Source organism: Aquarana catesbeiana, linkage group LG04 (assembly GCF_042186555.1).
Source record: "Aquarana catesbeiana isolate 2022-GZ linkage group LG04, ASM4218655v1, whole genome shotgun sequence".
Lineage (NCBI taxonomy): Eukaryota > Metazoa > Chordata > Amphibia > Anura > Ranidae > Aquarana > Aquarana catesbeiana.
The window spans coordinates 584051246-584075475 of NC_133327.1; the positions used below are offsets into that span (position 1 = coordinate 584051246).

At 41.5% G+C, this 24230-nt stretch overlaps 1 protein-coding gene across 4 annotated transcripts in view; it reads left to right on the forward strand.

The window, feature by feature from the left end:
* PPP4R3B (protein phosphatase 4 regulatory subunit 3B) overlaps positions 1–24230 on the forward strand; it is a 58402-nt gene that overhangs the window by 31765 nt on the left and 2407 nt on the right. For 2 of the 4 annotated variants that reach the window (XM_073628123.1, XM_073628124.1), the window contains exons 5-15: positions 270–347; positions 472–588; positions 2428–2544; positions 4414–4563; positions 6324–6426; positions 9767–9808; positions 10077–10235; positions 11302–11471; positions 13623–13762; positions 16970–17154; positions 20679–20881. In XM_073628123.1, coding sequence (XP_073484224.1) covers positions 270–347; positions 472–588; positions 2428–2544; positions 4414–4563; positions 6324–6426; positions 9767–9808; positions 10077–10235; positions 11302–11471; positions 13623–13762; positions 16970–17154; positions 20679–20881 — 1464 coding nt within the window. The remainder of the gene's footprint in view (positions 1–269; positions 348–471; positions 589–2427; positions 2545–4413; positions 4564–6323; positions 6427–9766; positions 9809–10076; positions 10236–11301; positions 11472–13622; positions 13763–16969; positions 17155–20678; positions 20882–24230) is intronic. The other 2 variants (XM_073628125.1, XM_073628126.1) reach the window with 1 other exon arrangement.

The window sequence follows — 24230 nt, forward strand, 5'->3', positions numbered from 1 at the left end:
AGCAATATAAAATAAATTTGCAGAACTTTGACAAGCTCTGTTAAAATAGGATTACTTTGAGTTATACGCCAGTTCTGGAAGATATTCCAGCCCAAGTATGGAAACATTGTGTGTAATTTTTTGTGCAGGTTACATAATATAGAAATCCTTCTCATTTGTAATTTTTATAGAAAGTGCGTTTTGTAAATGCACTCCTTTACCCTTTGGTCTACTGACCTCCTATGTGTAATGCTTGCCAATCTAATGACTGCATTATGTATTTTATACAGGAAGATGAAAAGTTTTTGTCAGAAGTCTTTGCACAGTTGACCGATGAAGCCACCGATGATGACAAACGGCGTGAATTGGTAAGATGAAAGGCCTTGACTAGGGCACTTCTTGCAGTATAAAGGACATAGTGATGTGCAGTTTGTGTTACTGTAGTTGCAAGATTGGTTCTCTCATATTTACAGTCATCTTTTCCTTCCAAAGGTCAACTTCTTCAAGGAGTTCTGTGCGTTTTCACAGACATTGCAGCCTCAAAATAGAGATGCTTTCTTCAAAACATTGGCCAACCTAGGAATACTTCCTGCTTTAGAAATTGTCATGGTAAGACTTCCAACAATGTTTGTTTTTATTCTCTTGTCTTAGGTTAGGGTCACACTTGTGCGGGTGGTTACAATGCTTGTCCGTACCTGTTCCCGCAGCCGCTAGCACACCCATAGAAAAACGCACTGCCACTCAAGAGGTACCTAAGGGTACCATTTAATCCTAATGGTACCTGCACACACTGGAAAAGCAGCACAGTTTCCCCGCACTGGGAACCACTCTGCACTTCCAGTTTCTGTGCAGCCCATGGTTTTCAGAAAAGGTGCAGGGACCCGGAGACACAGCAGCCTATTCAAGTGAGTGAGCTGTTGTGCCCACACAAAACTCTGGCTCTCAGAGCCGCACAAGTGTGAACCTAGCCTTCCTGTTTATACTATTGTATGGTGTGTAGTACTTTGAGGTCAAGAAGTTAATTTTTTTTAAATAGTTATGGACTTTGAAATGGCAAGTTACTCTATCACACTAAAAATTTCTAACTGAGCATGATATAGTACACGCAGAACGTTCACTGGCAGATAGTTTTATGTAGATCTCCTTAAATGTGGTGTTTGCCATGACCCCGTTAAGCATGCCTCCTTGTTGGTCATTTTGGTGGACATGAACAATAAATTCGCTTTGCTATAGGAAACACTTGGAAATTTTAACTGTGCTTAAAAGAGAAGTATGGGATTGCTTTTTATTTTTCAATCCTACTTACCCAGCTGAATGTAGCATCAGTACCCCGCCGCCTCTAACACTGAGAACCGAGCGTTTAAACTCTGCCGATCACTCTGTTCTCACAGCTCACTGAGCAGAGAGCTGGTGGCTGTCAATCATCGCTGTCTGCTCTGCGTGGACTGGGCTGTGCTGTGGATGGGGCGGGAGCAGCTTGCTCAGGCTCTCGGTGGCTCATTGAGAGGCTGAGCCATGTGCCGGTCCAGGCATGTGGACAGATCCCGACTTTGTCGCCATCTTGCCAGAGCCTGGACCGTTTCTGTTACATCAGCCAACAAGGGCTTTAGCCTGCTGTCTGCTGAAAACAGGTCACAGGAGTGTAGAACTGACTGCACTCCTGTGATCCACAGAAGTACAGCCAAACAAGCTTTGGCTGTACTTCTCCTTTAAGCAGTGGCCTGAAAAATGCAGCAGTAAGGAGACTACAAATTTTAAATTGTAATCTGATTAAATAGCATTACTATTAATCCTGCTTAATTTATTTTTGGAAGACCTCACTGTATGTAGATGTGTTGCTCATGTTTGAACTGGTGTTTTTGATATCCCCTCTTGAAATTGGACTCAAAGAGGAAGACTGGGATGAGGCCTTCTTGGTAGGTTGAAAGCACCTCTAAAGGCTGCCACAGATTTCTTAAATGTCAGCCAGTTCAAAAACAATTTGAGCTTTGGGTGCCAATGACGGCACCACCTGGCTCAACAAGGTTTTTCAAGCAGCCGGGTGGAAAATCTTAGGCCCAACAGTGACCGCATCAGATTGGTTACTGTTTGGGTGGTTGCTGGTAGGAGAGCTTCCTTCACCTTTAGCATGGATGTGATAGATTTCTCTCATTCAGTCTATGGTCTGAACAAGTGAAATCTGTGTGTATGGCTAGCTTTAAACTCTTCACATGCAAGGGGAGAGAGTTGTGATTTAGAGAGATTTTCTCTTAATGTTTTCAGAACTTGTAACCATTTCAAAATTTACATATCCTTTAAGCTCATCTAAAAATGTTCCTGAGCAGACTAGGTGTAATTTTTAAGGCTTCTGGTTTTTCAGTTTTGTTATGAAGTTGCTAACTTAAACCCTAGTTGTATTCAGTACCATCATGTAACCTCCAGCCATAGTAATGTTTGCTGTTCTTTTAGGGTATGGACGATTTACAGGTTAGAGCGGCCGCTACAGATATATTTTCTTATCTGGTAGAATTTAGCCCTTCCATGGTTCGGGAGTTTGTAATGCAAGAAGCCCAGCAGAGTGACGATGTAAGTACAGTGATTGGAGCAGATTGCAATTCCATTTTATTGACTTTTACTTTGTCTAAAGTTAGTCACAAATGTTAGTTCTACAAACTACTCGTTTTAGATTGAAATCTCTGTACAATACAAAGTCTGTGAAATTGTATAGGATCCACCTATCGGTTAAGGTTGTATAAAACTGGATGTGTGTAAAGCTATATCAATAGAGTTACCTTTATTTGCTAAATGTAATTTGCTAAGTGCTAAATAGGTTGTATGCTGGTTTTCAAAGTATGGTGGCCTCTTCTTTGGACAACATTGTTGACTTTCACCCATTGCCTGAAGACAAAGGTTTCAAAAGTCTAAACCAGGGGTGTCCAACCAGCGGCCCATGGGCTACATGCAGCCCCTGAGAGTTTAGCTTGAGGCCCAGGCCCGTCTGGAGGGATGCCGTGTACAGCCACAGCTGCTGGCACCAAGAAGCCCGTCTGTAGGGGTGCCGTGCTAATGTAGCTATCGCAGCAGCCTACATTGACAAACCAGGCAACGTCTGGAGGGATGCCATGTTTGCAATAGCACCAGCAGCAGGGAATGTAGGGTCGCCAGGTAAGTAAATGCTACTAGGTCGATATAGGGAAGTGCTCGGGTGGGCTGCCCCCCCCCCCCCCCCCTTTTAGATTTAATTTGCGCTTAGGGCCAGTGCGAATTGTAGCAGCAGTCCTTCCTGCGCCTCTCAGCAGGTAGGTGTGGCTGCCAGCCCTGTTCACTATAATGACAGTTTGCTGATAACCTCACCTATTTGCAGCTCTCTACAAAGCCAGTGATTACTTGCGGTGATCACTGTTGGATGCACTTTGTCTGCCACAGGTTTCTGGCTATAGAGAGCTGCAAATAGGAGCGGCTGCCAGCAACCTGTCATTATAGTGAATGGAGCTGGCGGACACACCTACCAGCTAAGAGCCACAGGAGGAACTGCTCATCAGCTAACCTTATTGTTAATGTATTTTATGTGCGGCCCAAGGCGCCATTTCTCTTTTTCCAATGTGACCCAGGAAGGTCAAAAGGTTCAACACCCTTGGTCCAAATCCAAACTTTTGTCTATGGTTAGCACAGTACAAGTACTGCTGTAATTTGATTTATTTCTGATGGACTTGGATGTTAGCACATGTCCCTACACACACTGACATTTCTGTACAGGTAAACGTAAGCCTTTAAACCGTACAACCTATTTATAACCTGTTTAGTGGTTATTTGGTCATTCATGTGTGCCTTGTGCTTTACCTGCTTGCGCTGCACAATAGAATGTTTTCACTGTTTAAATGACAGTTTAGAGAGAAATCTGTCACCCTTCCCTCCAGAAATTTGTTGCCAGATCCATTAAAAGAAGTCGGTTGCTGTCTGAATGAAAGGCAGATAATGCTGACATATACGGCGCATGGGCACTGTTCTGAGCGGTACTTGCGTTTTGCGCTGAACTCCGATTGTCTGTATTCAGAGCATACGGCCCTGTACCTACCCACCACTCAGAACAGCACCCAGACACAGCATTTGCCAGCCTGTCATGGATTTTGACAGGCTGCTGGCAGTGGACTCTTTGCTGCCGCTGTGCCTCCTGGATGCCCAAAAATGCCCAGGACCACCCGACTGTGTGCATGAGGCATAGGAAAAGCAGAGGTTTTAGTAAAGCTTACTTCTGGGCAGAAACAGCTGGGGAAATATAATTTCCATTAGTACAATATTTAACAATAAACACATTTTTTTCCCCCGCCTAGGATTTACACGTTTATTCATTAGCATATTAGGATTTTGTACATCAAATAGTACTGTGCACCTATTAAAGCATTGTGTATTTAATGTGTCGTTTCTCATCCTTTATCTTTGTTTTGCCTGCCACAGGACATTCTTTTAATTAACGTTGTAATTGAGCAAATGATTTGTGATACGGACCCAGAACTTGGAGGAGCTGTTCAATTGATGGGACTCCTGCGGACCTTGATAGATCCAGAAAACATGTTAGCGACAGCTAATGTAAGAACATGCAAATGGGTAAAAGCATCTTTTTTTTTTTTTTTCTCCACAAGTGCATAAAATGTAGTTTTCTGGAGCTTTTAGTTTTTGTGCACACCATAATAAAGTAATTTTTACAGTAAAATATTTAGCATTTGTTGGTTTTTCTGCCTAAATGGGAGATTCACACCACTGCTTCTGTGTTCCGGATGCGTTTCTGCATGTGCGTTTTTGATGCGTTCCAGTACTTTTTCCCCCCACTTTTTTTTTTCATTACTTCATCTCAATTATTATTATAATATGGGATTTATATAGTAATTGAGGGCATGTGCGTTCTGATGCATTTTGGTAATTTTTTTATGTGTTTTGATGAGTTCCAGATGCATTTCATACAGAAAAAATGCAGCATGTTGCTTCACATTAAAAACACACTGGACTGCATCTGGTGTGAACCAGCCCTAAAGCAATTTATTATGCCTTGTAAGTCCACGGCTCATCGCTGGCATCTGTAAGGCTGCTTTCCACATTACTGTGTTGCCAAAATGTGGTAGTAACGCATATGCATTTTTGCTTTGTTTCTGGTGCATTTTTGCAAGGATGTGACTCAAAAACCCATGGGTTTCATGCTTTTTCAGTTCAACGGGGAGGTGCATTTTTGGTGCTTTTTTTTTTCCGCACAAAACGTGCACCAAAATTGCAGCATGCAGGACTTAACACAACTGACTAGTGTGAAGAGCTCCATAAGATTTATTGGCCATGCATTTTTCTTTCTCATTTTGATAAAGCAAAAATGGAAGAAAAACTGATCAGCATGAAAGGCTACTAAGATAGAGAATATAAAGTCAGGTTCTGGGGACATGTAACTCTAGCACACATGCACAGGAATTAATAAGTGGCTGTCCAGTGGCTTGAGCCATTAGAATGTGTGCGTGGAACAGAAGAAGGTTTGCAGGCATTGCATCTCTGGAGGAGGGGGCTCAATATGGCAAAACTAACCTGCTCCAGAGGCAGTAGATTCCCTTAAAGTAAACTTAAGAGAACAATCAGGGCTAGATTTCTGGCTCTGCTAGCTCACTGGTTTAATAATCTGAGTGAATATCCTGTAACATGTATGAACACTGGGGACATCATATGAATGACTGTTAAAGGGTTTACAGCAAAAAGGTGGGCGCTTCATTTTTTTTTTTTTACTTTTTGTTTATATATTCTGTCTTTTTCAGAAATATCTGCCCTTTCAATTGGTGCAAAGAGGAGGCAGCCCTGAGCATTATTTCCCTTGTTCCTCAACAGATCTGCCTGTCAAGAATGTAGGATGGTAGATTGAGGCAGCTCCAGAATAAAAAAAAATGCCCTGCTTTATAGAAAAGATATTTTTGGGTGCACTTTTGACTCAAGTTTAAGGGGTCAACTTTATTTTTTTTCCAGAAGTTAGTAAAACTGGAGCTGCCTTGTTGCTACAAGCACTTTTAGTTCCTTATCTCCATACTTGTTCTGCAGATTCAGGGTAGCAGCAAGTTGGTCAGCATGATTGCCAGGCAGTAAGTTTTTTTCGGTGACAGTCATGTTTATCTTATGACTCTCTGACTTTTAGTGCATGTTCACTCCATGCTTGATCTGTGTTCTTCAGTTCACCACTGAATGGTGTCAACATGGCACATAGAAAACGGTTTTCTGCCCTGTGCATACTATACGTGTGTGTGTGATGATGTGCAGAAAAACACAGCTCAACAGCCATGGTATAAACAGTAGCTTAAGCTGTTTGTGTCTCTAACATGTATATTTTATCTTTCTTCCAACAGAAAACTGAGAAGAGCGAGTTCTTAAATTTCTTCTACAACCATTGTATGCAAGTCCTCACTGCACCCCTCCTAGCAAATACATCTGAGGATGAGCCAGACAAGGGTAAGGTGTCAATAGTTACTGAATAATCACACTGTGTATTGCAGTGGGTAAGCGTTATATGAACTCTTTTAATTATTGGAATTTTGGAACCCTCTTGGACCTGTGGGTATAGCATAAACCCCTTACTAACCCAAGTTGTTCACCCTGAACATAAGGTAAACAAATTAATTGAGAGAGCTTACTTTAGGTGGGATGCGACCAAGATATGCACAGTTAGAGGATAGTAGAGGTAGAGCAAGCCTATGCTTGCAGGTCAGCTCAGGGCTGTCACATGGGTGTGGGAAGAAAGTCTTTAGCTCCGTGTATTTTCAACTAGTGCGGTTTAGAGCAGAAGGTGGGTATGTGTTGCTGCGGAGAGGGGCACTGAAGCAAACTTGTTGATTTACCTTGTATTGGCAAAGCAGAGGTTTACTTAAAGTGGTTATAAAGGCAGAAGGTTTTTTTTATCTTAATGCATTAAGATAAAAAGCCTTCTGTGTGCAGTAACCCCCCTCAGCACCTCTATTACTTACCTGAGCCCCATCTAGATCCAGCGATGTTGCAGAAGTGTCTCGGCTGCCTGGGACTCCCCTCATTGGCTGAGAGAGCAGCGCAGCCTCATTGGCTCCCGCTGCTGTCAATTGGCCGAGGAGGAGAGAAAGGGGACGGGGGCGGACCACAGCTCCTTGTCTGATAGGGCACAGGGAGCTTCGGCTCAAGTGCCACCATAGCAAGCTGCTTGCTGTGGGGGCACTCAACAGGAAGGAGGGGCCCACGAAGAGGATCGGGGCTGCTCTGTGCAAAAGCACTGCACAGAGCAGGTAAGTATGACATGTTTGTTTATTTTTAATGAAAAATACAAGACTTTAGTATCACTTTAAATGCTCTTGGTCATTGTTATATTTAGTTGCAGGGTGTCCTATGAAGCATTGGATTGAGAAAAGGGAGGCTGTCATTATGCCCTAATAGGATATAATTAGCCACTCTTTGTCCTGAGTACAGGCTTAAGCCTAGCACACACGATCTGAAAATCGTACAAAAAATACTGCTTTCCAAGCAATCGTACAATAATCTGATTGTTAGTCCACAGCTTTTGTCCGGTATTACCCGAACACGAGAATTTTTCTCGTATGATACCAGATTGTACAGTTTTCGTCTTAAAATACAATACAAAAACACTACATCACTTACGAATTTTTGTCTGAGAATTTTCGTACTTTAGTAACCTATTTGTTTTTTATATGGAGACTAGCATGCAGAAACGGATGGTCATTTGTCCGATAATCTCATCGTGTGTACTAGGCTTTACTCACATGTAATGACTTTGCTGGTGAAATTTAAGGTTTAATTCACACTGCAACATTGACCTGCCGCTCGGCAAGCCTCCGTTGTTGACTGCAGTTGGGGACCGTGTGGTGCGCGATTCAGCGCATTATATGGCTTCCTTTTTTTTTATTGTATGAACTTTATTTGAAGAGTACAAAACATACACTTCATTCATGGCAATGTGCTGCGTTGCTGCACATTACCATGCGAATAGAACACCTAGGAAACAATTGTTTCCTGTGTGTCTCTATGGTGGCAGATGTTTTACCATGCGGTAAAACTTCTGTCACCTCATACAGTGTGAATTCACCCAAAGTCATGTTCTGACCATAGTTTGAAGTATATTGTAGTGTGGGTTCACAATATTGGTATGAACGTTTGCATGTTTTACTCAATGAGTATAGGGTGAATAAGTCTTTTACTTCTACTATACCTCCTGTATTGTAAAAAAAAAAATGGCTGGGAGGTGGGCATTCATTTCTGCAGTGCCCCTTATAAATGTCTGTTCAAAGAATATACCCAGGTGGCCAGTGCGCATGTGAATGTTTGTGATCTAAGCTGTCATAGGATAGCTCAAATAACAGCCACAGTTTTGAAAACAGATCAGATTATCTGTGTACCTTGTGAACCAATCACAGCCATCACAAGTGATAAACACTAGTAATGTTTACAAACATTTAGCCCATTCAAAATGGAGGAAGCTCTTCTTCCTTTAATGTAAGCCCCTGTTCACACTGGGGCGGTTTTTGTATTACAAAGCCAAACATCAGTGCGATGTGCACTGCCGATTTCATTGTGACTTCATTTAACAGAAGTCTATGCAAGTGGCAGTGAAATCAGTAAAACGTGGTGCAGGAACCCTTTTAATCGTTGTGACACAAGTTGGGGGCGATATGAACAGTTGAATTGCTTACAATTTGGAACTGTCAAATCACATGACGAGTCGCACCTGTGTGAACAGGGGCTAGTGGGTTAAATGTTTTTAAACATAACGGGAAGGAGAATCTCAGCAGATCACAGGTAAATTTCTGGTATTAACGTGTTGGAGACCACCAAGAATTATGGATTTTTTTTTCAAAGATAACAAATTTGTGTTTCCTCACATTTTAGCTTTAATTTTCTTTACTTTTACTTTTTTTTTTTTTTTTCCTTTTATGTAGTAAAAGATAAGAATAGTGGTTCTTAACCACTTGACCACCACAAGATATTACCCCTTTCATGACCAGGCCATTTTTTGCTATTCGGCACTGTGCTTTTTAACTGGTAATTCCACGATCATGGAGCACTGTACCCAAATGAAATTTAAATCATTTTTTGCCCACAAATAGAACTTTCTTTTGGTGATATCAAACACCTTTGGGTTTTTTATTTTTTGCGATAAAAACAAAAAATGAAAATTTTGAAAAAAAAAAAAAAGTTTTATTTTAACTTTCTGCTATAAAACCTATCCAATAAAAAAACTTCATGGATTTTCGCCAAAATGTATTCTGCTACATGTCTTTGATTAAAAAAAAAAAATTGCAAGTGCATATTGATTGGTTTGCATGAAAGTTATTGCGCCTACAAACTACGGTGTGTGTGTGTGTGTGTGTGTATATAATAAATTATAATATATATGCGCCCAAACATGAACATTGTGGGCGGTCTGCAAGTGGTTAAATAGCACCTGAAGTATGCTCTATTTGTCTCAAAAAAAGATATGAAGTTTGTGTACAGTGTTGTAGGGTGTAGTTCACTTTTGCAGAAAGAACAGGGGACACATTCTTCCAACCCCCTCATACCTGCTCCACTCGCCTTCAGGGGGCTGACAGCTTGGCAACCCCGGAGGTAAGTAGAGCAAGTACGGGGGAGGTGGAAGGTGTCTGTTCACCTTCACATTTGTTCTGTAAATATGAACTGCCACAGCACTGTAAATGGCCTAATAGAGTACAGTATATACATGCTGATTAAACCTCTCAAAGCGAATTGCTTGTGTGTTTTTTTTTTTTTTTTTAAATGATTGAGATTAAACTTTTTTTTTTTTTTTTTTCCCCAGGAGATACTGCTGTCACATCGAAGGGTAGCACGATTTGTCCAGGTACTATACATTTGTATAACATTGCTTGATCATAAGTTAGTCTAAATTTGCTTTTCAATTTACTGTACTGATGAAAATTTTGGTAGATTTCATTATTCTGTGTAGACTCGGAGGAAGATGTCTGTAGACTGTGGTGTTTTTGTCTGTAATCTTCTTATGACTGTGAATTCTTCCTTTCTGTGTATATATTGAGCAAGTCTTCATGTAAAAACAACATCTGGAACATGCTTCTTTCCTTGCTTACTGACTTCAAACTTGTGTTTTGCAGATAACTATCAGACAGCCCAGCTGCTTGCATTAATTTTGGAGTTACTGACATTTTGTGTAGAGCACCATACTTACCACATCAAAAACTACATCATGAACAAGGATCTGCTCAGAAGAGTATTAATACTGATGAACTCTAAACATACGTTTTTAGCCCTTTGTAAGTGTTGTTATAAAAACATTTTATTTTTTATTTTTTTTCTTGTTTTGCAAACCAAGGTTTGAACTGCCTTGCATTTGTACTCTTTGCATGGTTGACAAATAGTAAGGTGAACTCCAGACAGATATAAAATGGACAAATTAATGCAGATATGTGTTCACCAATACATTAAATGTATTTACTTTTTTTTTTTGTTTTTTTGCGTGTTTTCTTTTAACACAAAGTAAGTACCTGAATTTGGCTGGTATCATCCATTTGCAATCCCCAGGTCAGCAAAGCTTGGATTAGGAGAGGTACAATTGGCACAGGGAACCAGGGAGGGAGCAGATTGACATACTTGAGTTCATTAGTCTGCTGCTTCTACTTTTACTGTCCATTAACAGACTAGCACTGAAACTGGTGCACTCAGAATCTGGAGCAGCTGTGCATAGTAGCCAATCGGCTTCTAACTTTAGCTTGTTCAGTTAAGCTTTGGCAATAAAACCTGAAAGCTAATCAGTTTCTGTGCAGAGTTGCACCAGATTTTGCACTCTCTAGTTTTAGCAAATGAACCCCCATGGTGAGGGACAAGACTTGTAACGTGTAGCAGAGAAAAATCAGGTCTCCTCCCCAACCAGACAAGGCTGTGCTGTGTGGCAGAGCTGCATACATTTCAAAACTGGATGAACAAATCTATAAATCCTTTGGCTGTTAAACCAACTGTCCTTTGTTTTTAGCGATTTGTCTAGAGCTCAGTTTTAATGCAAAACTGCACACAAAATCCTTGCTAGGCTCTCGTGGCTTCCTTGCCGCAACCAAAACAGTTGAAAGATCAAACCTGCCTTTTCAGCTTAGGGATGTCTGGCACAATACAGCATGCTTTGTGGATTCTCCTTTGGAACATATTATGGTATTTCATCAGCAGATTGCAGAGCTAAAAACTGATCTGTCCAAAAAAAAAAAAAAAAAAAAAGATTGTTTACCATTTTTTAATATTTTAAGTATTTATATAGAGAAACATATTTGCATAGTTTGTAGTCTTTTACAGCATTTATTTTAGCTCTCTTTTTGTATTTCCTCTCTCTAGGCGCCTTACGTTTCATGAGGAGGATAATTGGTTTGAAAGATGAATTCTACAACCGCTACATCATAAAGGGAAACCTTTTTGAGCCAGTTATTAATGCACTTCTGGACAATGGTACTAGATATAACCTGTTGAACTCTGCTATAATAGAACTATTCGAATTTATCAGAGTGGTGAGTATACTATAATCCTAAACCCGCTCTTTGATCAAAAATTAGTCTGTTTAAAGTAATACTGAGTTGACTGGTTTTAAGCCTGTTTTCTGGTGCTCATGTATGGCCCAATCCACATTCCAGCAGCATCTGTTAGACACAGAAGAGTACATTTCTAGTGCTGGGGTGACGTAAACTATTTGAGACATGCTCTGACATCTGAGTAGTTGTACAGCAGGCAAGTTAGTGTGCATTCTAAATGGGATTTCGGTTTACTGTACACTGGTGTTACCATAGCTAAGCCTTCTTGTGTAGTTTAACTATTTGCAGATCTGCCATAGTACTTTTACTGTAGCGGGGCAGCAGCTTACAGGCACAGCGATGTACTGGTAGATCTTTACTGGTTTCTAGGTTTGAGAGGGGGGGGGGGGGGGGGGGCGCATACCGGCCTACTCCCCTGTGATTTGTCACAGCCGGAGTCCATCAGATCCCGGCCAATGATTCAAGGCCGTGACCTCCTGATCGGCTTTGTCAAATCATAGCAATTGCTTTGTTTCTTTTTCATGCTAAGCCAGGAAAAGAAGTTGATCGATCTGTAGTACGAAGCAGCACACAGTAAACACATTACCACTGGCTAGGCACACAATTAACCCCTTGTTTGCCCCTAGATTTGAACCCTTTCCCAGCCAGTGTCTAAAATTAGTACAGTGACCGTGAATATTTTTAGCACTGATCACTGTATTGGTGTCACTGGTGATGTCAGTGTCCACAGTGTGTCAGTGCAGCAGCCAATCTGACACTATCACAGTCCTGCTATAAGTCGCTGATTGCCACCATTATTAGTACATAAAAAATAAATAAAATTTCCAGTGTATATATACTATAGATTTTAGATGCTATAACTTTCACGCAAACCAATTTTAGCTTCACTTTTTTGTGATTTATTTTTTTACCTAAAATGTGTAGCAGAATAAATTTTGGCCTAAATTTATAAAAACATTTTTATAATTGGATATGTTTTCTAGCAGAAAGTGAGTTATTCTTTTTTTTAATTTACGGTCTTTTTCGTTCATATAAAATAACCAAGTGGTGATCAAATACCACCAAAAGAAAGCTTTATTTGTGGGGAAAAAAATGAAATGCATTTCATTTGTGTACAGTGTTGCTTAACCGCACAATTGTCAGTTAAAGTAAGGCAGTGCTTTATAGCAAAAAATGGCCTGGTCATGAAGGGGGGGTAAAATCTTCTGGAGCTTAAGTGGTTAAAGTGAATATGCGCATTTTCCACAAAGGACGAAGGAAAAGTTTCACTTTAATGTAGACCTCCACAGATGCATATCCTTCTTTTCACCCACCACTGCTTCGTTTAGCTGCCAGGAGCAAAGGAAATACCTGTATAAGCTATGAGTCCGCGGAGTCCTAGGTTTACACAGGGCAGTGGATTCCCCATCTGACAGTACTGATTGGCCTAGCAGTGTCACATGCTCACCGACACCTGGAAGTATTGCGTAATTTTTTTTAGCTCCCCTGTGCTTAAAGTGTTACTAAACCCACAACAGTAAAATCAGTCTGTATATATGCAGTAAAGCATGCTTGTTATACTCACTGTGGAACCTAAGCGGTTAATCCTTTGCATTGTGTATAAAGGCTGTTTGATCCTGTCTTCTCTGATTCTCCCCTTCTTCCACTGTCTCAAAAAAAAATAACATGATATTTACAGAGCCAGTGGACTTGACTGCACATGCTCAGTTTGATGTGTATTGCTGGAGAGTATTTTTTTTTCTTGGGAGGGTACATGTGATCAGCACAGGGCCAATCAGCACTGTCCAGACAGAGGATCAGTGCAGTATGAAAACTCCCACAAGGTTTACTGATAGAAGTCACGAGACTGCTATATACTGCCGATGAGAAAAGGTATTTATCAGTTTTTATATTTACTAAAATAATTGCATTTCCATGTTCTTTGTACAGTGGGAGACCAGATATACTGAATGCAGGGTCCTGGGTTTAGTAACACTTTAACAGGGTAGTGGGAGCAGCAAAATGCTGCTGAGGATGAGGGGAATAAAGCAAACCTGTTTTGCCCTACAATATTATTGCTCAGGTATAAATTTGAATTCCATGTATTGTTTAAACTGATTATTAATACCCTTTTGTTTTCCACCCTTCTAGGAAGATATAAAGTCTCTGACAGCACATATAGTTGAAAATTTCTACAAGGCTCTTGAGCCTATTGAATATGTTCAAACCTTCAAGGGGCTGAAAACGAAGTATGAGCAAGAAAAAGATAGACAAAGTCAGAAACTAAATAGGTGAGTCTGATGCCATTTTATTTCTTAGGACATGTTCACATTATGAGCATGTTGCAGATGTGGTCAGATGCATTGTTTTCAGTTGGATCTGTACGCACTAGGGCACTTTTGTTTCAGAGCATTGCAAAAATCGGTGTGTTTTTTCTTTTCCTATTTGGGTTTGAAAGGAGCAGTTAATGTCCATATATAAATACAAATGTGCATCCAACATTTTCCAATGCTGTTGGGATGAATGAGCCATTAGACCCTATTATCAGGCCATGCTTTACAGTGACTGGATTAATCTGCTAGTGGATAAACACGCAGGCTGGATTCACACCCTTTGCATGGGAACACATCGTGCTGAGCATCAACGAGCATTATAATGCATGCTGACATTCTGTATAAAGTGCTTTGCATATGCATAGTTTGTGGATAGGTTTGTTGGTTTTAATGGACAACACATAGGTGGAAATCCAGCTGAAGAGTTTGACATACAGAGTTCTAAAGTATTGAGCATGATCTGACATTTTGTTTTCAGCAGAAATGGTTTGCTGTCAATGAATATGACATTCCACTGAACACTTCCTTTTTTACACAAAGTTGTCAATAAGATATTTCTAACACACACACTATAAGCATACTTAGAATTATACCCCAAACACATTCTGCTACTCCTCCCAGTATGGAGATACCAAATGTGAGACTTTTTCACAGCCCAGTCACATATAGAGGCCCAAAATCCAAAGAGTACCTTCAGACTTTCTAAGCGGCCTTAAATAATGCATCTAATTTCCTGACTACCCATCACATTTTTGGAAGCCCTGGAGTGCCAGGACATTAGAAATACCCAAAAAATAACCCCCTTTTGGAAAGCAAACACCCCAAGGTATTTTGTAAGAGGCATGATGAGTCTTTTTTGAAGACTTAATTTTTTTGCCACATGTTGGAAACTTGGAAAATACGTGATGAAAATGAAATGTATTTTTTTACACACAGTAATCAATTTTAATAAAATATTTTCTCACATACAGCATGGGCATACTACAGTTACAACCCATAACACATTATTATGCTCCTTAGCTACTCCTCAGTATGGCAGTACCACGTGTGAGACTTTTTCATTGTCTGGACTGATTATGTACCGGACATTGTATCTTGTGTATCACACAAATTAACCAGTCGTATTAAAACCAATGTACTTTAACGGTGCCTTCTACACGAGTGGTCAGGGACTATAGACAAACCAGCCTAGCCTAGTGGTATGTGGCTGCCCCTAGGAATGCCATGTTTACTGGCCAGGAAGTAAAGGAGGCTAAATAAAAAAGAAAATCCTTTTTTCTTTGGTTCCAGGACTGCAGTTAACAACAAAGCCTGGGGAATGCCCAGGAAAAAACCCAAGCCTACTTGCCAACCAGCTCGCAGACAACTGAATTTGGTTGTCTGCGAGCTGGTTGGTAAGTAGGCTTGGGTTTTTTCCTGGGCATTCCCCAGGCTTTGTTACCTGTCTTAGCCTTCCAATGCCGCTTACTGCGATAGCCAGTTATAGATGAGGGCGATGGCAAGTTTTTTGTTATCATCCAGGAGTGCAGTTGTCCACAGGGATTGACTGGGACTGGTGTCTTGCAGGAACATTTGGACATGCAGATGGGTCAGTTCACACACAGACAGACATGGTCAGCATACAAGTAAATGATTGATCCAGGCAACAAGCAAAAACAAGGTTAATAAATGGGCAAATCGGAAACACTGATTCTAGCTATGCTGGTCTGGCGGCACTATGGCTGGCGTTATGGTGTTCGGAGACTGGTGAAAGGTTGTGCTATTAGGGCTCATTCACACGTGAAGTTGAGTCAGCTCTACCACCCCTCGACCGCTACCCCATTTAGCTTCAGAGGCAGTGGATGGGGGTGTACACCTGCCATGGCTGTGATGCTTAGCTTCGCAGCTGTGGCAAATGCGACACCATAGTGACTCTGCACACTTTTACATACCGAATGTTTGTTAGTGATGGTCACTGAAATGGCAAACATTTTAGCTGTTATGAATGGCTTTTATGCATGACAGCTTGCTTACTATTGTTATTGCTGTGAATGGCTGCTGTGAATTGCCATGTACTGTGATCAATTCGAGAGCACAATAGTAAGCAAAGCCATTCATGACTGAACTGGAGAAATGCCCCACGGCTGTATTTTCACAATACGGCCGTCAGGAACTGGTTAAAATATGTCTAAAGCCAAATCTTTTTTTTTTTTAATTGTTAAAACATCTGTCAGGTCTTTTTTTGGGAAGGTTTCCTTTCCTTTCCTGTCCTGTTGACACAACAGTTTGCTCAGGTTTTTTACAGGTTTGCTGATGACACTTTTCTATTTTCAGTTGTTTATAAAAAGGCAGCATATAGCCAAAGTAACAGTTTGTTTCTACCGTAAAACACTATTTAAAGGGAAAAGTGTCTTCATCTTTAGATAGGAGACATGTCAGTTTTTTCAGAGTTCTTTCACTTCACTTCTGTCCCATTAACACAACAGGGTGTTACAGGAAAGCTCTCTAAAGTAAGATAAATCCCTCTTACACAGTTGTCACCAGAATAATGCTGATTTCACACTGTTTCATTGTAAAAACGCATATGCGTTTTTGCCATGTTTCCGTTGCATTTTGTTCCCGTAAAAATAAGGACCTTTGACTCCAAAAAACGCAACTGTGGGTGCATTTTTGCCACGTTTTTTTTAATGTGTTTTCATATCGTATCAATGAAGTGGTACGTTTTTTGACGTAGTGCTTTTTTTCATTTTTTATTTATTTATTTATTTTTTTACCTCACCAAACATGCACGAAAAACGCAACTAATCAGTGTGAAAAGCTCCATGGGATTTAATGGTCATGTATTTATCTTCCACTTTTGGTAAGGTAGAAGTAGAGAAGAAAAACTGATTACTGTGAAGGGGGCCTAAGTTGCTCCATTTTGAGGATTCCCTCTCTATTTCTGTTCTGGTGACAACTTAAAATGTTGAAATTCCCATCACTTTCTGTCTTGGTGACAGTTGTCGGGGGACTGAGTGAAAGGATGATCTCCATAGCAGGGACACTGGCAGAAATATACACCTAACAAGGGTTCTATGCCTTCACTACCGTATTAAAAGGAACGAGAGCTGTTGGCTCTAGATACACTTTAACGTTTTGTGATGATTTGAAGATTTGCTAACCCTTTTTATTCTTTATCTTGCATAGTGTACCATCTATATTGCGCAGCAACAGATTTCGCAGGGATGCCAGAGCGCTGGACGAAGATGAAGAGTTATGGTTCAATGAAGAGGAGGATGAAGAGGGTGAAGCTGTTGTACCGCCTGTTGAAAAGTCTAAAGCAGAGGATGACTTTCCTGACAGTTATGAGAAATTCATGGAAACAAAAAAAGGTAAAGATTTGGTATTAAAGAGCTACTTTACCCAAACAGCTCTTTTGATTGGCAGGATTTGATCCTCTGACAGTGCTTTTACTTTGCCTGAGACCTCAGATGGGAGTTGTCCACTGCCATGACCGGTGTGTCTGACTGAGTGCGGCTTTGTGAAACAGCCATGGTACTGACCTTGGTGATTTGTCTATTCTTAAAGATTCCGTTTTATAAGTAGAAACCTCTTTTTAGCAATACTTAGAAAATGCACTTGGGAAAGTGAAAATTTGGGAAAGTGTCTACAAATGACGGTATACAGTATATACTGGACTTTTTTTTTTTTAAATTAAAGTAATGGCGGCGATCAGCGACTTATAGCAGGACTGTGATAGTACGGCCGGCATTCCGACACTGGCTTCCTGACACTGACATCACCAGTGACACTAATACAGTTATTAGTGCTAATAAAATGCACTGTCACTGTACTAATGACACTGGGTAGGAATCTGGGGAAATCAAAGAGTTAACTGTGTGCCTAGGGGGTGTAATATAACTGCACTGTGTACTACTGTACTAAGGGATGTGCTACAAAAACTGGCACGTCCTCCCTGTCGGTAGAGAAATATCTGTTTACAACATAGATTTTTCTCCTGTCACTCGATCCAGCGATTAGGGGGCCTCATTAATGACTCATTGACAGGGACCCAGTGATTGGCATGTAAGGGAGCCAGTGAGACCGTAACTGGGTGGGTGTGCATGCCCCCTACCTGGAAATGCAGAATCATGTACTGCTCACAGTGAATGGGCTGACGCAATTTCTTGTCGCCATGGTGACCTGGCGATTCTGATTTGTTGAACACTGGTGTATGAGCTACGTTAAACAGCAAGTTATGGATCAAACTTCAATCCATTGAAGATGGCTTTGCTTTTTGACAAAATTTTTGGCTATTTGTTGTCTCTTAAAGTGTTACTAAACCCACAACAGTAAGATCAGTCTGTATATGCAGTAGGGTTGCACCAATACCGGGTTTTTTTTTATCAGAGAGAGTACGAGTGTCGATACTTTGCGGTGCGTTTTGCGTCAAAACAAAAAAATTGCCGCAAAGAATCACGTGCAATTTGGCCTTACTGTCCAAATCGCATTTGATTTCCCCCCCGCTGCTTGCACGCACGTGTGTGTGTGTGTGTGTACAATGGGATTAAAGCGCCATCTAGTCAGGTTAAACAATGTTAGAACTCACAGTACTTATCTGGTAGCACATCACGGCCGCTGAAGGTGCTCACAGGGCTGGAGGAGAAGTTCCTGGGACTCCTGTGGGTATAGGGCAGAAGTGATGTCCGCTTGGAGGCGGAACACCTATACATCTCCTCCAGCCCTGTGAGCACCTCCAGCGGAGCTGATTTGCTTCCAGATATGTATTGTGAGTTTGAAACATTGTTTAACCTGAATAAAAAAAAAAAAAAACACAAATGCTCAGCACAAAAACAAGACCACTGCCTGTTGATCTCTGGTGGGGTAATAGGGATTAATAGGATCCCAATAGTCCATGAAGTAATCACAATCTGAAGCCCATAGATAAGAGTACAGACAATCCCTCTTTGAATTTTAATGTGCAGCCCTTGTGAGGGCTCAGCTTAACGCTGGTGTAAAAATGGTACAGTCACATTAAGGTATGTAATTGTAAACTCAATGGAGAAAACCTTAAATGGTCTAAAAAGGTATTTGTTGCTGACATAGTAGTCCAAACATTAAAAGATCGCTGGAAGCAGTTGTTCCACAAAAACGTGAGCAAAGTAATATAAGGCAAAAAACAACCTGACAGCTGTGAACAGTGGAGTAAGACAGACCTGGGTGGGTGGATCGCTCTCAGATGACAAGGTGGACATGTGATGGGGCTGACCGGCTGGAGTGAAAGGCTGGGGAGATAGGCCAACCGTCCCCAGGGAAGGCGATGGTAGGACCCGTCTGTCTGCCGGTGCAAACCAATGAGTCACTTGGCAGGATGATGACACTAGGGACGTCCCTCCTCCTCGCCACACGACAATCCTGGAGCCAGGAAACCACAAGAAGGTACTCGTGGTTGTGTAGTGAACCTGGACCCAGCAGAGCCGGCAGAAGCAGCAGGTGAAAGGGCCGCCTATGGTACACACCTAGCCCCGATCAGCACAGGAGCCCATGGAGCAGCCTATGAACTGACACACCAATGAGACCGCTCTCCACACCCACTTCTCAAGTGCTAGATGGTGCTTTAGCCCGGGTTCACACCTATGCGAATTAGATGTGCGTTTCCCCACATCTAATTCACATAGTAGGAGAATGTGACTGGTTCCCTATGGAGCCGGTTCACATATCTCCGGGGCGGCTGCGAAGCGCACTGCACAAAAACGCTGTGCGTCTTTGGCTCCGTTTCAGGGCCGAATTCAGGCATAGAATCGGCCCTGATTCGTCCCTGAAACGGGGAACAGGGACACACAGCGTTCCTGTGCGATCCGCAGCCCGCTATAGTGTGAACCCGGGCTTAATCACTTTGTATATACACATACACACAGGAGCGGTGGGGTAACTCCTATGTGATTCGGACAGGAATCACACAGCATTCCTGTTCAAAGCGCATACAATTCTTTGCAGTGCGATTTGCACCTATTCATGTTGTAATGACGCAAATCACACCGCAAAGTATCGGTATCGAGAGCATTTGGGCGAGTACCGATACTCGCTCAAATGCTTGGCATCTGCACCGATACCAGTATCGGTGCATCCCTAATATGCAGTAAAGCATGCTTGTTATACTCATTGCAGAACCTAAGGGGTTAATCCTCTGCATTGTGTAAAAAGGCCGATTGACCCTGTCTCCTCTGTTCCACCCCATCTTCCACTGTCCCCAAACAATCTCCTGATAGAACAGAGTCAGGGATAAGCTGTGTATTGCTAGAGATTTTTTCTTTCCTTGGGAGGGTGCATGTGCTCAGCACAGGGCCAATTAGCACTGTCCAGACAGAGGGTCAGGGGTCCTGCAGGCTTATAGGGCAGTCAGAAAACTCCTCCTACAAGCTTTAACCAGACACTGATTGTTTAAATAAACGTGACTGTTTATATTTACTAAAGCTATTGCATTTGCACGTTCTGTGTACTGTGGGAGACCAGATATAGTGAATGCAGGGTCCTGGGTTTAGTAACACTTTAACTATGCTTTTGCTTACAGCACATACTTTCCTTTTTTCGCTTCCCTGCCTAGACTGGAAAGCCCTGTATTAGCAGGGCCGCAGGCTACTGTCTTGGCTACTTGTGACAGCACTAGGCAAGGTCGCCAGGCACCAAGCTTTGTCCCTCGAGAGGGGAGGGAGTTACATGCTTGCTCATACCTGTATTGTGCTGAGTACTTCATTTCAGTGGCTAAAATTGAGCAGTATGGTGGTGAGGAAAGTTGATTATATTGCTGCTGGGAAGGAGATGCAAAAGCTGCTTAGATATGGTATGAAGTGGTTTTAATATTTCGCTAAAAGACATTTGGCTTTCTGCTCAAAAAATGATGTATTTTTATTTTTAGCTAAAGAAAGTGAAGACAAGGAAAATCTTCTAAAAAGGACTTCAGTAGGAGGTTTTAAGTTCACTTTTTCTCACTCGGGCAGTTCGGCTAATGGAGCAAATACTGCGAATAGTAAATCAGTGGCAGCTCAGACACCAGCAGCAGGGTCTAATGGCTCATCTTCCAAAAACATCAGCTTAACGACCACCGTAGCATCTGCCAAGGTAAGACTTTATATACCTGCTGGATCATCACATGCTTGGGATTGTTACATGTTACTAGAGATTCTGTTACCCTTCCCAACCCTTTATGCATTTTCAAAGGGTCAGTCCACCCAAAAACTGTTACTTTAGTTGAACCTGTCACATGAAGGACACAGGAATTCATACCATCTGGGTATACTGCAACCTACAAAAGGATTGGAATCTAGCAAACAGAAAAATCCAGTTTCTATATTGTACATCACAGGGCATCTTCATGTGATTACGATTTATTGTGCCTTCTTCAGGGGATTGGACACTGGCAAAAAGACTGGAAATTCCTTTCCCAGCTAGGCAAGACTTCAGTTATTTTTACCAGTATCTTAGATGATGGTCATGTCAGTGCAGTCTCTGCCAAAAAATCTGCTAACTTCTCAGTTCCATCTGGGATTAGAAGACTAGCTTTTCTACATTCATTATAAATCAAAACCAATAGGGGGCGCTACATAAACAAATATATCAATCCCAAATGTTCTTACTAGTAACAGAATTTCAGTACCAAATGTGAACTACCAACTCTCTTGTTTACCAATCTCCCTAAAAAGACATATCCGTATACCATATATGTGACTATATACACTTATACCATATATTTGTGAAAAATACAGAAGTAAAAAGCAGTATTTAACAATATTAGTAATCCACTTGATCAAAAGGTGGATAAGATTAAATCAGCAGAGCAATGTACAGTATATACATGTATTTTACACTTATTTATATATGGAATGTGTGATAGATATAGATATAGATAGATAGATAGATAGAGATATATATATATATATATATATATATATATATATATATATATATATATATATATATATATATATATATATATATATGAGAGTGTGTGTTTAAGGAGGTTGGTAGTTCACATTTTGTATTGGAATGTTGTTACTGGTAAGGACATTTGGGATTAATATATTTATGTTGCGCCCCCTATTTGTTTTGATTTATAACGAGTGTATTTATTTACACTGGGTAGGCAGCTTATAATTTAAATACACTGTGGCGTGGGGGTTTTTGTTTAAATATATCACATAGACCTTCTGCATCCATTGCCCACATCTTTACCATGCACAGAAGGATGGGTACCCAAGCCTTGTTCAGGACATGCAGGGAAGGTTGTGAAGTTGCTGGTTGGCACTGGACTTTGCGTGATATAATGCCCTGTGGACCAGCAGGGCGCTATACAGGTACAGGACAATGATTCACAGATGGTTGAAGATTCAACTCCCTCCCCCCAGAGGGGGTCCTGAGGTGTGGAACAATGAGTGCCCTGGCAATAGCCCTGCTGACACCTCACCTACCTATCCACCAGGGTAGGACAGGACAGTTGTCAAGCTATTTTGTGTTTTGTTTTTTTTTTGCTTTACATTTTAATGCACTGTAATAAGGATTCCTACTAGGGGAGGTCAGGGAAGCTCCTGGGGACAAATGCAAGGGACAATGTTTTCTCTGTCCTCTGCATTCATCTATTGCCAAGTTAGGCCATGTGCATGCACAGTATGATCAATGACATCACAAGTGGGGCAGAGCCGATTGCTTAAAATCGCATGTGGCAACAGCAGAGCAGTGCTGTGGGGCTACAGGGCACTGCAAACCCAGTTTTAAAGAAACATGCATGGCGGTTTTACTAATGGGGAGGTGGAGTACTGGTGAAGGAGGAAGCTGACTGGTAGGAGGCTTATTCCCAGAGTAACCAGCGTGTTGGTTCTATTTTTGTGCAGTGCACTCTTGGCTGACTTAGGACTGCTAATTCACAGTAAGGATCCTTTTGTTAACTGTTGGTAGGCCATATCTTAGTGGCGGCAGAGAAGGGGATTTAGAGGGCGAGGAATCTCAAATACCTTTATCAGGCATCGAGGATGTAGCTCCCCTTGCTATATATCCCCTGGGGGTCAGTCGATTAGCTCTGAGTCCCTTCATTTGTGTGTTTTTTTCTGCTACTTCCAGGGCACCTTCCTCCAGTTTCTTTGTGTCAAGGGAGGAATTCTTATCTGCCATTACTGGTTTACAACACCAGCTTTCTGGAATATTCTGTGTCTTTGATCATCTTTGTCGCAAGCAGAAATATTTCTAACCTCTTCCCTCCATAATAATGGTCAAAGAGGAGGACAAGAATTTTCCAGTAGTAGGGGATGTGAAAGAATCTTCATCTGGGGTACCTATTCTGGAGGAACCCCAGGGTCAGGTGTTGGCTCGGACCCAGAAGGCCTTAGTAAGTTTACAGCTTCCCGAGTCCTCCTCTCCAAAGGTTACAGGATTTGACTCGTGGTATTCACCACAACATCCTTAATACTTTCTGGTTTAGGCTCATTTTAAAGGATGTTTTGTACGTGGATTGGGTTCACCCTAACAAAGGTGTTCATTCCGACAAAAAGGTTTGCTTAGCAATACTCCATGGAAAGTGCATTCACGTGAATTGAGTATGCCTTCAGTGGATGAGGTGGTTTCCTGTCTGAACAAGACCTTGACAGTCCCAGTAGACGAGGTCCTAGTTACTTATTGAAGGCTATTTCATGGAAGGTTTAACACTGGACTTGGAAATCTCTTGCATGGACTTTTTTCCAATCTCCAGTTGATCAGGGTTTGCCTTGAGTAAGATCAAAAGGTCACATTTTGGCCTTAGGGGTCCTGTTTTCAGGAACAAACTGCTTCACATTCTTTGGTGCTTGCCTTTTGTGTAAGGGGTCATGTTTATTGTCCTGGGATATTTCTTTGATCCTTCAGACTAGGAAGGTTCTTTTTCAGGTAGCTATTACTTCCGCTCCAAGAGTCTCAAAATTGGCTGCCCTTTCCTGTTGCTTGTAACGGGAATGGAAATTGAAGTGCCACACAACTGCTAAAAGGTCCAGCTACAACTTTATTCCTTTAAATATCAGGGGTACAATCCAAAAAGGTAGCCAACATGTTTTGGGGGTCCAAGCACCTCCTTTATCAGGGCTTGACTGGCAACAATGTGAACTGGACCTATTTTTTCCAGTGTAAAGCACAGGCCTGAGCAGCTTGTTTCAAGACTGGGATCTCATCCATCATGACTGTCGGGCCTTATTTAAGTAGGAAATGGCTGGGGCAACATTTGCATTTCTTGTGGAATTCTTCCTCCATGGGGTACTGCTGAGTAAAATGCTTCAGATTCGAAAAAGCCTTCTGCGAGTGAGCCCAATCATTATTCATCACTTCCTGCAAGTGTGGATGCATAGGAAAGGATTTGGGATTCTTAGGCAGCCAAGAAGACCCAAATCCCAGGTAAATGCCTGGTTCTATTTGGCCAGTCCATTCACCTGAAGGTAGTAGTATAACCAGGTCC